Raw genomic sequence first — 14410 nt, 5'->3', positions numbered from 1 at the left:
CTCCCTAGTTCGTCCAGAAGCATTCAATTCCCATACCTTAAAGGCAAAACTGCTAGCTCAATCCTAGCACCTGGACTTCATCTATGACTGGTCACCTGGGGTCTAGGTTCGAGCCTGAACATCAAGGAAAACTGTCCCTTTGCCAGCCTGACCACTCTCAAGAGCTGCCCGCTCTTATCTGGATGAACCTCCTAGAGCTGGAAGGACACCAGCAGCTTCTCACCTGGGCTCCCTGTCTCCGCGGCTGCCCTACATTTCCCATCCTTCTCGCTAGGATTACTCTAAAACAAAGGGCTGTCTCATTTCCCTTTGCAAAACTCCTGCTGAGTCCTGCTACTCATCGAACAAAAATAGCAGGCGACAGCAAGGAAGGCCCAGAGGCAAAATGTGACCAGAACCACAGGAAAGGGCCCCCAAAGAAGAACAGGGAACTTGAGGGGAAAAAAAAACAAAGGGCCTTTTCAACACAAAGCAGGCTAAATCAGCTCCAAAGGCCCAGAAGGTCAGGCAGAAAGGCCCTGAAAGGTACCTGAGGCTAGGAGGCTGAAGGGCACCGTAAAAAAGTTGCAAGGCAAGTAGCAACCTGCTGAGATAACCCAGAGCAAACAAAAACAAGATACCAAGCTAGCCTTTGAGCAAAGACCTGAGCTGCCTCCCACAAACACCCACTCAAACATTTCCACCAGGCCTCCCCTCAAGGTCCAAGTAACCAAGAGACAAAGTGGTCAACCACAATCTGTCCCCAAAGACAGAGAAAGCCTGTCCAGGGGTCAAAAGGGCAATAACCTCCCCACTTCCAAGAAAGTTAGGTAGTCTCCCTCTAATACTGCCCCTGAGGTGGCAGGCACATCTATTTCTTTCTTATCACCATTTAGATAAATCCTTGAGGGCCAGAGCGTTAGTGACCTCGAGCACTGGGTTGGATGTGGAGCCCTAAGACTTTTCTGCAATCTGCCTCTCCAACACCCTAAGGAACAGCCATATGGAACCTGAGTACTGTTATATTCTAGAGGTTTTTTTTTCTGTGCTCTGTCTAGATCAGTCTCATTCTACCCATCCTAGGAATCTATAAGCAGTCCTCACTCTCTATGAGCTTTCTGTCGTGTGCACTGAAGATCCTTCACAGAGCCAACCTCCACAAATGACCATGCTGTCATTTTTCAAGACTTCCAGACCCCATGGTTCAGCTTCTCTTGGGTGCTCCAGTCAAGCCAATTGGCCCTCTGATACAACAGGATATGACTGTGTTGCAGGGGAAGTTATATTAGAAATGGCTTCCTAATAAATGGAAGTCTGTTCTCAATACAGCCAGCTCAACAACGCTCTGGAAGGACGCTGCACTCATCTCTTGGCAACCACACACAGAGGCAGGCACAAAACAGAATGCCTGACTCCTACCTCTGCTGGGAAGGCTCGGGCAGAGTATCCACAAACTTCCTGTGGATGGCTCCAGAGATTTATCGACAGCTCGGTTCCCCTGAGCACTGCAGTTCCTACCGTAAAGACACTATCTTGTGTTTCCCAAGTGAAGTATCAGGAAAAATGTTTCAACTTATTCTTAAAATAATCAGCTCTGAGTGTTACTGAACTCACTCTAGACGAGGACCCAAACAGTGCAGAGAATGCAGAGAGGCATCAGGACAACAGAACACTCACCAGACTGGCTGCCTACAGTGTGTGGCCCGCCAGCTCAGAAGGGAGAGGGTCAGGAGATGGGCACAGGTAAAGAGACCCAAAAAGAGTAAACTAAAGGATGAAAGATGTGACCAACGTGTCTGGACCCAAAAGGTAGAGAAATACAGACAGCCAGCAAACAAGTTGATACAATATGGCTCAGAAGGACTTAATGGAACAGATTTGAAACATTTTTTTTTGAAACCAATGAAAAGAGAGGCTGGAGCTGGGCAGTGGTGGTGCGCTAATCCCGGCACTTGGGTGTGCCTTAATCCTGGCACTCAGGAGAGAGAAGCAGGTGAATCTCTGTGCGTTCCATGCCAGTCTGGCCTACAGAGCTAGTTCCAGGAGCCAGAGTTACACAGAGAAACCTGTCTTGGGGAGTGGGGGAGAGGGAAAGGAAGGAAACGAGAGGTGTTCAGTGGGTAAGAGCAATGGATGCTCTCCCGAAAGACCTGGTTTCAGTTTCCAGCACCCACATGACAGCTCAACACTATCAGCAACTTCAGCTTCATGGCATCCAGCATCTTACGGCTTCTGCAGGCCTATGATGCACAGACATACAGACAAGCAAACACCAATGCACATAAAATAAGGAGGAAATTAAGAAAAGAAACCTCTGTGCAGCACAATTCAATCAGGAGGAAATTTGGCTCCAAGATGTAATTTGGGTGAGAATATTAAGTCTTGCGAGATGTATATCCAATGAAAATTATAAAGCCATGAGGGATGGCCTGGGAGAGGGCGGAATGCAGCAGTGAGGCCTCGAGGAAAAGCACTTATGCAACTGGCTGCTCTACGGGGAACTCAACTGACCACATTTTCCACATCATTTTCACTTCAGAAAACAGCTGACACACTGTGGTTAGACCTGTGTGTCTGCCCTGCATTTCCAGAGACATGAAAGAAAGTGACCTGACACACACACAAGAAAAGAAGGGAAGGGAAGGGAGGGGAGGGGAGGGGAGGGGAGGGGAGGGGAGGGGAGGGGAGGGGAGGGGAGGGGAGGAAAAGGAAGAAAGGGAGGAAGGAAAAGGAAGGGAGGGAGGGAGGGAGGGAGGGAGGGAAGAAGAAAGGAAGGAAGAAAACTGACAACCTGTGTCACCAAACACAAAATTTGAATTTTCTAGCAAAACTTTGAATTTCAGAAAATGTTTTCCAGCTAGGCAGTGTACCTCTGATCCCAGCATGCAGGAGGCGGAGGCAGGTGAATCTCTGAGTTAAGGCAAGCCTGGTCTACAGAGTGAGTTCCAGGACAGCTAGGGCCATAAAGAGAAACCCTATCTTGAAAACCCAAAAGGAAAAAAAGAAAACGAACAGAAAAGTTCTTGCCAAACTTAAAGAAGGCTGAGAAAAACACCCCTAACCTTTCCCAAAATAGTACAAGGGTTAGGGGCGGACACTGGTCTCCTCCCACAGCACAAACACTGCTCCCAAAAGCACAAGGGTGGTGCCCCCCAGATAGCCCACAGGACACTGGCTTCCACCCCACCCCCATATCACAAGAGTATGGGGGGCAGACACTGGTTTAACAAATTCATAGCATTTACGTTTGGTTAACTTACTTTTCTTCCTGGCTTCACTGTTAACATTTTTAATTACAAGGTTCTCAAAATAGAGTAATTTAAATTATTACTTCTGTCTTAGTTAGGGATTTTTCATTGCTGTGAAGAGACACAATGACCATGGTGGCAGCTCTTATAAGGAAAACATTTAATTGAGGTGTGAGTTTACAGTTTCAGAGGTTCAGGCCATTGTCATCATGGCGGCATGCTGGAAAATGTGATGCTGGAGGAATAGCTTGCAGGCAACAGGAAGTCAACTGAAAGTCACACTGAGGAAAGCTGGAGCAAAAGGACCTCAGAGCCCGCCCCCACAGCGACACACTTCCTTCAACAAGGTCACACCTCCTAGTAGTGCCACTCCCTTTGGGGCCATTTTCTTTCAAACCACCACATTGACCTACTTGCTTGCAAGACAACTGTCAAGACTTTATGACATTAATCATCGGTTGCTCAATGATAAAAATGTCCCAGGCTTTCACATCACCTGAATTTGAACAACCAGAGAGTATATGAGCACTACAAAGCTGGCATTCAGATTTCCTTTGCTTGACTTTTTAGCATGCTATCCAATGTATGAAGAAGCGGGACCCGGAATTAGCTCGGTTACACAGAGCTTTCCTTGCACACCGCAGCCCTGAGTACCACCCATCCCCAGCGTCCCAAAGGGAACAAGAAAGCAAAGGACTTCCAAAGTTATAAATTCAAAATCATAAAACACAAAAAATGCATTGCTGGGCGTGGTACTGTATGCCTTTAATCTCAGCATTTATATCTACATATGCTACATACAGCAATCCAGTCTAAAAAATCAAATCTTGTCAGGGACCAGCAAGATGGCTAAACAGGTAAGGCTGCATGCTGCCATCCCTGACAACTTGCACTTGGTCTCCAGAACCTACACAGTGGAAGGAGACAACTACAAGTTGTACTCTGACCTTTGCACATACGCCATAGCACCTGCACGCTCACACCTGTACAACATAATCAAACACAATACAGATATTTTAAAAATTATTTCTTATGGGAAGTTGAGTGTGATCAGGGTACATTATGTGACATTCCCAAATAATGAATAAAAATATTACATTGGAAAAAATATTCTTGTAAAAATGATATGCTCCAAAGAGGTCCAAGTTTTGAGTAATTATGAAAAAGTAAAATGCTTCTATAGAAGTAAATGATTTGTATGTCTAAGATGGCAAGAAAGAATTTTCTTGTTTATAACCTTTTCCTAAATATCCTAAATAATATCCAATCTACTAAATGATAAAAAAGATATTTTAAAAGGCTGACATCTACAAACTAGCTGGTGTGACAGAATTAATAAAGACTTCTTAATGAAAGAGATTCAAAACACCCAAGTTAAGACCAATAAAAAATATCTTATATAGCTTATATCCCAGCTGCATGAAAATTTTGCCCAATTCTTAATCCAGGCTAAAATGTGAATTGCTGCCACAAGTATCAAAAGTTTCAAGAGAATTTTGTTGCTGTTGTTCTTGTTTGCCTAAAGAAAAAAAACCCTAAAAGACCTAATTGTTAGAACATTCATGCTCCTTCAAACTTTACCCTAAACTTCTAGTTGGCAATGATAAATCAAAGATTTTCCCAGCATCATTATCTGACTGTATACCTTTTAATTAAATTCAATAAGGAAAAGGTTATACAGTAATAAATGTTTTCATGAGAAATCAGTCTGGATGAGGCTACAGTCTCTTCCCTACAACTCTTCAGCATCCTCTATCACATCACCCCCACACACACACACACATGCCCCACATACGTATACAGGCACACACACACACACACATACACTCCCCCCATGCACACACACATGCATATACACACACATGCATATACACACACATGCATACACACACACATACACACACCCACATACCCATACACACACACCCACATGCATGCACACACACACCTCTGCAGGGATAAGAATTTTACCTCAAAATTCTGCAGGTGTTTTTCCTGTCTGAAAGGTATGATGACATTTTTAGCTAACTCGGGGGAGAAATACTGACTCAAAAAAGACAACTGAATATCTAATAAGAAATGACAGAATGTGCACTGTTACCACGTCACTCAGTTTTGAACACCGAGGGACAAGAAAGCTCAGCCAGGTTTAGAGCATAGGATGTGTTTTAACAGCCACATAAATTCATAGAAATTTTCCCTCACTAAAACAAGGCCATGTGGACCCCTTGCCAACAGCAGGAGAAATGAGGAATTAGGATATTATTTCAAAGAAGCCAAGATCAGGCAAAACTGAAGTTGGGACCAAAAGTCAAAAGCAACTAACTAACAGGAAGTTAACAATTTATGCCCACAAATTGTCTTGCATAATTATTTTAATCATTATTTTGTCTGAGCAGGAATCCTAACAGGTTAAACAGAGGCTGACTTTGACAAGAAGACTCAAGTCGACAAGATACACATAACAGAGCTCTATCTCAACAACTCAGCCTCTAAAATGCCTCAAGTATGGAGCAAAGGTTTGTTGACCTAGGCATGCACCCACTCCTGACCTTCCTCACAGTTCCTGTTTCCCCAGAAGATTTTCACAACCTGTTATTGCATCTGGAGAAAAAGATGTCTGAATTGAACCATATTTAAACACTGAACTTATCTGATAGACAAAGTTATCATGAATACTGAAGAGAGAGACAAGAGACACCCCACCCCCACCATTACCCCCAACTCCCAGGCCCTCATTTCCCTACATCCACTGAATGCTACCTTTTAAGCTCTTTCAAACGTTTATTAATCAAGCTAACATAGTCAAGCAGTTTCTCCGGCAGTTTTGAAACAAGTCAAATCAGATGCTTTGTTCAGCTTCCAAACTCCTCAACACCCGAGTTACCTTCCTTCTGACCATAGGAGGTGAGGGTGTGTCCGGTGCTTACCTATGCCTGGAGCTACATAGATGAAGTAGAGACAAGACGTGGAGAGGGAGAAGAAGAAGATAAAGGCGATCAGGGAACGATTGGAGACCCGCATCATCCGCTTGAGCGCAGACATCTTCCTCTGTCCTGCCAGCAGCGCGGGGTGCGCTCTCAGGGCGGACTCGGGGCCACGGTCCAGGCCCTAAACTTCCATGAATGTACCGAGAACCCCAAGAGGGTAACGGGGTCCGGCCGGGAAGGCTTTTGAGGGGGAGGGTAGGAACCGAGCCGGGAAGGGGAAACGGATGCAATGAATGGGTGGTGGCGGAGCAGCGGGAAGGGTGGAGGGAGGATGCGGGTAAAGGTGGAGGGAGGCCGGGGGACCGGGCACCGTGGAGGCCAAAGCCGCGGGCCAGGCTGGTTAGAACGCTGAGATGCGGAGCGCGGCCCGCGAAATGCAGCGTGCCGGGGTCCCCGCAGCCCGGGAAGCGTCCAGAAGGCGAATCCCCGCGATCGGGACCCGGGTCGGGTCTCGTGCTTCTGCGGGCCTCGGCGAGTGCGGCCAGTGCGGAGCTCTAGCGTGGGCGCCGGGGCACGCAGGGCGCGGGCGGCCGCGGGGAACCTGGGGGCTGCGGAGCGGGGCGCTCGCCGGCGCGCGGCCTGCACCTCATTCCGCGCCGAGACAGGGAGCGCAGCGGCGGCCTCGGGAGTCGAGCGCAGGCCAGGGCGGCGTCCCGGCCAGCGGCGAATGGGCCCGGGCTCCGCTTGCTGCCGCCGCCCGCTGCCCAGCCGGCCACAGCAGTCGCATTCCCGCCGCGGAGCCCGAGGGAGAGGCGGCGCCGCCCCCGCACAGACCCCGGACTACCCGGCGGATGCGAGCGCCCGGGGCCCGGAGGGTGAAGGAAAGAGGTGACAGACGCGCAGCGATCGCGGACCGCGGACACCCACGAGGACAATCCCGACAGCCCTGTGCGCCCCGAGACCCCTGCAGGCTCCGCCCGCCGGTGCACAACTCGCCAGGCGGCGCTGCGCGCGGAGCAAGGGAACTAAGAGCCCTCGCCCCTGGAGCGCCACGCGTCCTGATTGGTCCTGGCACTCAGTGCCAGAGTCCCCACCCCGCCCTCCCATGTCACTGTCCCTGGTGGACCCAGCATTAGGCAAGGACCGCGTCCCCAGCGTGGGATGCGCTCTGCACCAAAGACAGTGTTCGTGGGAAACAAGGACCTTTGGGAGAAAGACGAAGGAGACACATTTCCCTCCCAGATTTATGGACTGGCGGATGAGGTGTGGGCCTATGTGTAGCCGTTAAGCCTTGACCAGCCTTCCCATTGAAGGTGAACACAGCCAATAGGCCCACGAACACCACAGCTCAAGCCCTAACGGCAGCCGTCCACTCAATTGCTACACCTCCTAGGTGCGGGGTTACCCTTTGTCTGAATGCTTCTTGCTGCTAGCTACATTACTCGGGCTCCTCACCTACATCACATATTCCTAGCAAATCGTGTGCAGGTGTTTCTTCTCAGTAGATCAGTTAATCGTGACTATATAAACCATCCTGGCAGGACTGAAGATAGATTCCAAGGGGATAGATATGTGTTCCTTCTTTTAGTCATCAAACTATTAAAAAAAAAAATGATCTTCAAGAAACTGGAATTTCTCCATAGTCTCAGACAGGGGAAGGGAAAGGCTGAAGCCTGGTGCTAGCCAAGGGAGGAGCTTACTTCCACAAAGGAGGTTTCACACAGTTCCAACAACTTGTCAGACCACCTTGTAGGAGAGAGCGAGCTAGGTCAGTGATGGAAGGGACCACAGTCTACCCAGGACCGCTTAGTTAGGCATATCCCTTGCCCTGCATTTAAATCTAAACCTCATGTCAGGACTGAAGGTAAACTTGAGGTGGGTAGGTCACCGGATCTCGTTGTTTCTTTTCCCAGTGTGGCCACGCTAAACAAACACAGTTCTTCGTGTGTTACGGTTTCTTCTCTGTATAAAAGTCCTGTAGGGGGCAGGTGCTTGGTCCTGGTTTGTTAAGACTGCCAGGGCCCAGACTCTGACTTAACAACAGTCACAACAGTTGTGTGAACTCTTGTCGTCTTCTGCTTTAAATCCCATCACCCGGAGGTTAGATGCAGGTGGAACCCAGACAGTCACTGACCAGGCAGTGTTCGGCAATTGGTGAGCTCTGGATTCAGTGAAACACTATTCCTGTCCCAGACCCTTCCTCAAAACCAAGGAAGACCCTCAGAGTCAATCTCTGCCCTCTGCTTGCACACGCACACACATGCACACACACACACATGCACGAATGTGAACCTGTAGGCATATACAAACACGTACATGCATATACAGAACTTAAAAAAAAATTAAAAAGCCTGACTCTTCTGGAATAAACCACACCTCTGCAGTTACAGCAGCACACCCCTGTATGTGGGGACTTTATTAAAAGAGTGGAAGTCTTTAAAGGGCAAAAGGCACAGGAAAGCCTGGTCCATGTTGAGCATTGGTGGAATCTTGGTTTGATTTACTCATTTACAAACTCTCCTTTTCACTCGGCAGGCAGAGGCAAGTGGATCTCTGTGAATTCAAGACCAGCTTGGACTATAACCAGGACAGTCAGGGCTGCTACACAGACAAGCCCAGTCACAAAAATAAATAAATAAATAAATAAAAACTTTTTTTTTAAATTTAAAGGTTCTCTCCTTCTGATCAGTCTCCCAAGGGACAAGGAAGGTTATCTCTCTGTTTAAACACCAAATTTCCTACAATAAGTTTCTTGTCTCTGGTGCTCTTAAGAGATCTTAAGAGCCCAAGGCTCTCAATGATCCCCTTCCCCACTCCCTACCCAACTTCCATGCCAAAGATTAAGCCTAGAGGCGTGTAGGCAGATAATCCCACTGAGCTGAACTTTAAACACTGTGCTCAGCTGATTTCTAAGACAGAGGTAGACAGAATGCTTGGAGCCTGTGAAATGCGAACTGGGCCTGTGTTAGCAACTGATACTTCCCTGGGGGCCAGGTAAACGCCACAGCAAAGGAGACTGCAGAAATCTGAGCTGTTTGATGTTTCTCAGCAGTGGGGAACGGAACTTAAACCTGTGAGAGAATGACACAGAAAGAAATTCTATTTAATGACGATCTTGTAGCCTTACTACTAGGCGTGTAGTGATTTTTTTTTGTTATATCTGTTTGTTGAAGGCCCCACACTTGAAATTTTAGATATCCAACTGAATAAATTAAGTCATAATTGATGGTTTTTCCAATGTCTGTAATCCCAGAATTTGGGAGGCTAAGGCAGATGGATAGAGAGTTTGAGGGCAGTGTGGATTAAGAGCAAGACTGTTACCCCTTCCCCCCAAAAAAAGGAGGGAGAGGGGGAATGAAGAATGGAAGGAGAAATTGCCGCTGGAGATAGAAGACGTTTTATCTGGCATATGCTGAGCAAGAATGAGCAGTGTCCACCAGCTGTCTCAGATTTATGAGCTGGTAAAAAGGATTTTATGTGGCAGAGGAGGAAAAGGGAAATAAAATCAGAATCTAAAATCTCACTTTGACCAGGTGCAGTGCTTCACACCTGTAATCCCAGCACTTGGAAGGCTGAGATGAGAAATATTGCAGGTTTGAGACTAGCTGTGACTACAGAGTAAATATCCGGCCAGCCAAGCTAACCTAACAAGATCCTGTCTCCACAAACAAACAAAAAAGATATCTCATTTTTAATCATTGCTAAGGCTTCAGACTTCCATATTATAATCACTGGTTAAATGGGTAATTATGGGGCTAGGGTTATGGTTAAGTTTTACTCAAGCATGAGGACCTAAGTTCTGATCCCAGCTCACAAGTAAAAAGCTGTGCATGCTGAGACTCACCTAAAATCTTAAATAAGGACAGGAGAGTCATGGAACTTAATGGACAGTTAGTCTAGCTGCGTTAGGAGGAACTTCGGGTTCAGTGAGAGACCCTGCCTCAAAAACTAAAGTGGAGAGGTAGAGAAGACATTTTGCTCCACGCACAAGAGCTCACACTTTGCACACACATGCCAATGGACACACACGCATATACCATAGATAAATTTAATTTTAGTTTTATAATCATATTAGTATATAGTATTTTTACCTTTTCAAAACATGGAATTCCAATCTGAGACTCAGCTCAGAAATATTATTAGGTTGATAAATTATGCTTTAGACAATTGAATGGTTTACATATCTTTATATAATTACATATAAATTATATGAAAGTTAGACACTAGCATGAGTCATAAAACTATTTATGCATATGTTGTAGTACGGAGCTTTCTCTTAAATAAACTTTTCCTTATAAATACAATCAGAATTCTGTTAAGTTTAAAAAAAGATAATTGATTTCTTTAATGTTTAAGTTATATTGGAGAAATTTTAAAATAAATATTATGTTGACAAACTTGATCACATTAAAGCCACACTTACAATGAGTATGAAATAATATGTCTAATAAAAAAATTAAAGAAAATCCCTAGCTGAGCATTTGACCCAAAGTTTGTCCTGATCTCTACATGCGTCCCGTCCTTCGTCATCCATGAAGACCCCTCTCTCGTATCCTTGGAGTACTCCCTGATGTATTTTCAAGCATCCAAACCACTTGCACACCATTTTCACAACACCCATTCTGTGAGCATCACAGGTCATTTGGGGATGAGGAAACAGGAGCCAGCCAGATGAGCCAAAATAACTGGCCTCAGGTCAAGAGGAATAAGGGACAGAACTGGGAATGTGGCCAAGACATTATCAGCTGAGTCGATCTTGTGCCCTTCCTGCCAGCCTCCCGATCATCCATCTTCACATGGGTTCCTTCACTCGCCAGGGTAAAGCTTCCTGGCTAGTGTGGTTTTGTCGTCTTTGTTGAGATTGGTATAGACGATCTGTGATTCCAGCTTTCTTTAGCAATTTTGTCACAAGCATCTGTGTCAGGATTCTATTTAAATGATACCACATGGAATTGACGCCGGATTAGAAGAGCAGTACATGAAGTCACGGCCCCTTGTCTGAGTCAGGTCAACTCCATCTAGTCCTGACTTGTCATTAGTTTATAAATCAAAATTGGAAAATTAGTAGATTGTGTTAGCTTTATCCACTCTTTTTTTTTAAGCTTGATTTTATACTTGATTTATTCAGAGTTTGGCTTAAAGAGAATCTGAACTGCCTGAGAGCCACCAGCTGGCCCCAGCTCAGGACCAGCAAATCCAAGACTGACTGGAATAAGAAGCCTGTCTGATGGAAATGAGGAATGGTTCAGAATGCTCTGGGACTGAACAGTGAGCAGACAGACAAGGAAGAGTGAAGGACGGGTTTTGTTTTTATTTTAAAGTTTAGTTTTTACTTTGAAACAGAATCTGAGAGAGCCCAGGCTGACCTCAGACTCACGATGTAGCTGAGGATGTTCTTGAATGCTGATCGTCCCATCTCCGCCTTTTAGAAACTACAGCCATTCACCACCACAGCCAGCTGAAGAAAGAAGATAGAAGGGTCAAAGTACGGCCATGTCACGTAGAAAGCGAAGCCCATTGTCCGCCATGGGAGGGGCTGATCTTAAACACCCACGTTCGCCAGGAGAGGCTGCCTTCACTGGTTTGAGGCTACATATGTTGTAACCTGTGCAACCCCAAAAAGACTGAGGGAAGTCCCCACACTAACACATATGTTCCCAGTGAGTGAAAATGAGGACATGGCTGCTCCAAGGTATGGTGGCGGAGAAGGGTTTATTGTGATTTATTAGAATGGAACACATAGTTACTTCCATGTTAATGCGGTCATCAGTCACAATCGAGGCAAGTCACATGGTTGCTATTTAAAAACCTCTATTTTCCTAAACAAGAGTTGGATTCAAGTTGCATATATAAAGTAGGTCTATTCTTCTACATAAGAGTTGACTCATCAAGTAGGCAAGGGCAGACTGGAGCAGACCAGAGCAGGTGGAGGGAAGAAGCGGCTGAAGAGGTAAACTCTAGAATTTGGAGTCAAATATGGTGGGTGTCAGGAGTCAGCAGAAACAAATGATCCATACATACCTTAAAAAGCCAAACCGGCAGCTTGATTCAGAGAGGCCACGCCCCTTGGAAGGGAGCTCATTTAGGCCACTCCTGGGGTTCAGCACCAGATGAATGGAAATGAGGCCATGACTGCTCCAAGGTGTGCGTGGTTGAGGAGCCACAGGTACTGAGTCAGACTTGTCCCACTCAGGTTCTTTGGGACCTGAACCCCAAAAGCAAAGGGCACCTCAGGCATAGCACTTGGCAGCTGAACAGCCCAAATATAGAGAAAATGTTCTTAAAACATGGCTTCTGGCCAGGTGGTGGTGGTACACACCATTAGTCCCAGCATTTGGGAGGCAGAGGCAGGTGGAACTCTGAGTTTGAGGTCAGCCTGGTCTACAGAGCATTCCAGGACAGCGAGAGCTGTTACACAGGGAAACCTTATCTCAAAACAAACAAACAAACAAACAAAACAGAAATACAATGCCCTCCTTGTTAGACCTGCTACAAATTCAAGCTGGTTAATCCTGGGATCTCGGAGAAATCTCTCCTGTTTGTTTACTTTGTTAAAAAGGAAAAACAAAATTATTCCTTGATACAATTCAAAAGAATCTGTTTATTGTGGCCAAAATATAACACTCTCGGCCATTTGCTCCCCGTCTCAACCTGAATAGGGTTTCTCTGTAGCCCTGGCTGTCCTGGACCTCACTCTGTAGACCAGGCTGGCCTAGAACTCAGAGATCCTCCAGTCTCTGCTTCCCAAATGCTGGAACTAAAGGAATGCACCACCCGGCTCATCATACTTTTTAAAAGATCACTTTCCCTAAAGTTTGATAATATGCAATAGTATCTGACTATCTAGCACAAAAGCAAGAGTTAATCAATACACTTTTATTCACCTTATTTTTATCCCCTTAGGGTTTGTAACAAACAACTACCAAAAGAAGAAAAAGAAAAAAAGGAAAACCATAAGTCATTTTACCAGAGCACGTTAACAACAAAAGTTTTATACTCAAAGGTGAATGACTCAGATAAAATATCTAGATGAATGATTCTCAACCTTCCTAATGCTACTATGCCTTATTACTATAGCCGCAATACAGTTCCTCATGTTGTGGTGACCACAACCATAAAATCATTTCATTGTTAATTCATAAGTGTAATTTTGCTACTGTCATTAATCGTAATGTAAATATCTGATAAGCAGATGGTCTCAGGCAACCGCTATGAAAGGGTCCTTTAACATCCAGAGGTGTCACAATCCACAGCATGAGAACGTCCAAGCATGATGAAAGGTAATGTATTACAAAACTGCCCTTTCACTGCAACAAAAACTTTAGAGTCCAGCATTTAATTCCAGAACTCAGAAGGCAACTGCAGGCAGCTCTCTGAGTGAAGCCAGGCTGGTGTACAAAGTGAGTTCCAGAACAGCCGAGACCACACAGAGAAACCTTGTCTAGAAAATAAACAAGTAATAAAAATAAATAATAATCATTTTATAGCTGCAGCTATGAAAACAAGCCAAGAAACATAATTGTGATAGAGAGCAACTATTAATGAGGGAATTTTCTAGGTCATTTTTTTCTATCCATTTATTTTCATATTTAACATCCTAAAAAAATGCTCATGGGATTTTTCTTTTAGTGACTTAAGGAAAAAATACTTTTGGAGCTTTAAAGTATTTATAATTTATGTCAATTTTCTTTACTCTTGAGAGTTTCATATATGTATATAATGAAACATGATCATATCTACTCCCATTTTCCCCCCTCTTCAACTCCTTCCAAATCCTCCCCAACAAGCTGCATGGCTTCCTACCAACTTTATGTTTTGTTTTGTTTTGTTTTGTTAGCCTACTAAGTTCAATTAGTGCTTCCCAGGTGTGAATGGGGAGGCACCCACCAGAGCGTGAGAACGGGTAGGAAGGAGCAACTAGGAGTTAGACAGAGCCCTGAGAGGAGCCACGAATAGATAATAAAGATGATAAATACGGGCTTCTTCCTCATCCTCCTGACCTGAGACCACAGCCTGGCCACTTAGAACAAAGGCCAGGTAGGTACCCTGCTGGTGAGTCTATCTACCAAGTTCAAGGCCAGATCATGACATGTTTACCCCAAAGTTATGGACCTATAAAGCCTCCCTACTCATCCTTGTTCACCTGATGAACCCTCAATTCGAAGAAGAAGATGCCTTAAAGACCCTTTAATCCCCATCCCTTAAAGAGAGAAAAACTGGACTCTAGCTCCCTGAGTCTCCCTCTGCCCTGCA

General features: G+C 45.5%; 1 protein-coding gene and 1 pseudogene across 2 annotated transcripts in view; one reads left to right on the top strand and one right to left on the bottom strand.

Annotated features, from left to right (window-relative positions):
* The window catches only part of B4galt6 (beta-1,4-galactosyltransferase 6), a 64712-nt gene extending 58086 nt beyond the window's left edge, over positions 1–6626 (bottom strand). The window contains exon 1 of one of the 2 annotated variants that reach the window (XM_085700083.2): positions 6158–6626. In XM_085700083.2, coding sequence (XP_085556209.2) covers positions 6158–6272 — 115 coding nt within the window. In that variant the 5' untranslated portion in view covers positions 6273–6626. The remainder of the gene's footprint in view (positions 1–6157) is intronic. The other variant, XM_085700082.2, reaches the window with a different exon arrangement.
* On the top strand, positions 6571–9646 carry LOC146891819 (uncharacterized; annotated as a pseudogene).
* The last annotated feature ends 4764 nt before the right edge of the window (positions 9647–14410 follow it).

The sequence above is a fragment of the Myodes glareolus genome, chromosome 13, assembly GCF_982192425.1.
Source record: "Myodes glareolus chromosome 13, mMyoGla1.1, whole genome shotgun sequence".
In the NCBI taxonomy this organism is placed as follows: domain Eukaryota; kingdom Metazoa; phylum Chordata; class Mammalia; order Rodentia; family Cricetidae; genus Myodes; species Myodes glareolus.
This window is presented reverse-complemented; position numbering and strand designations above follow the sequence as displayed.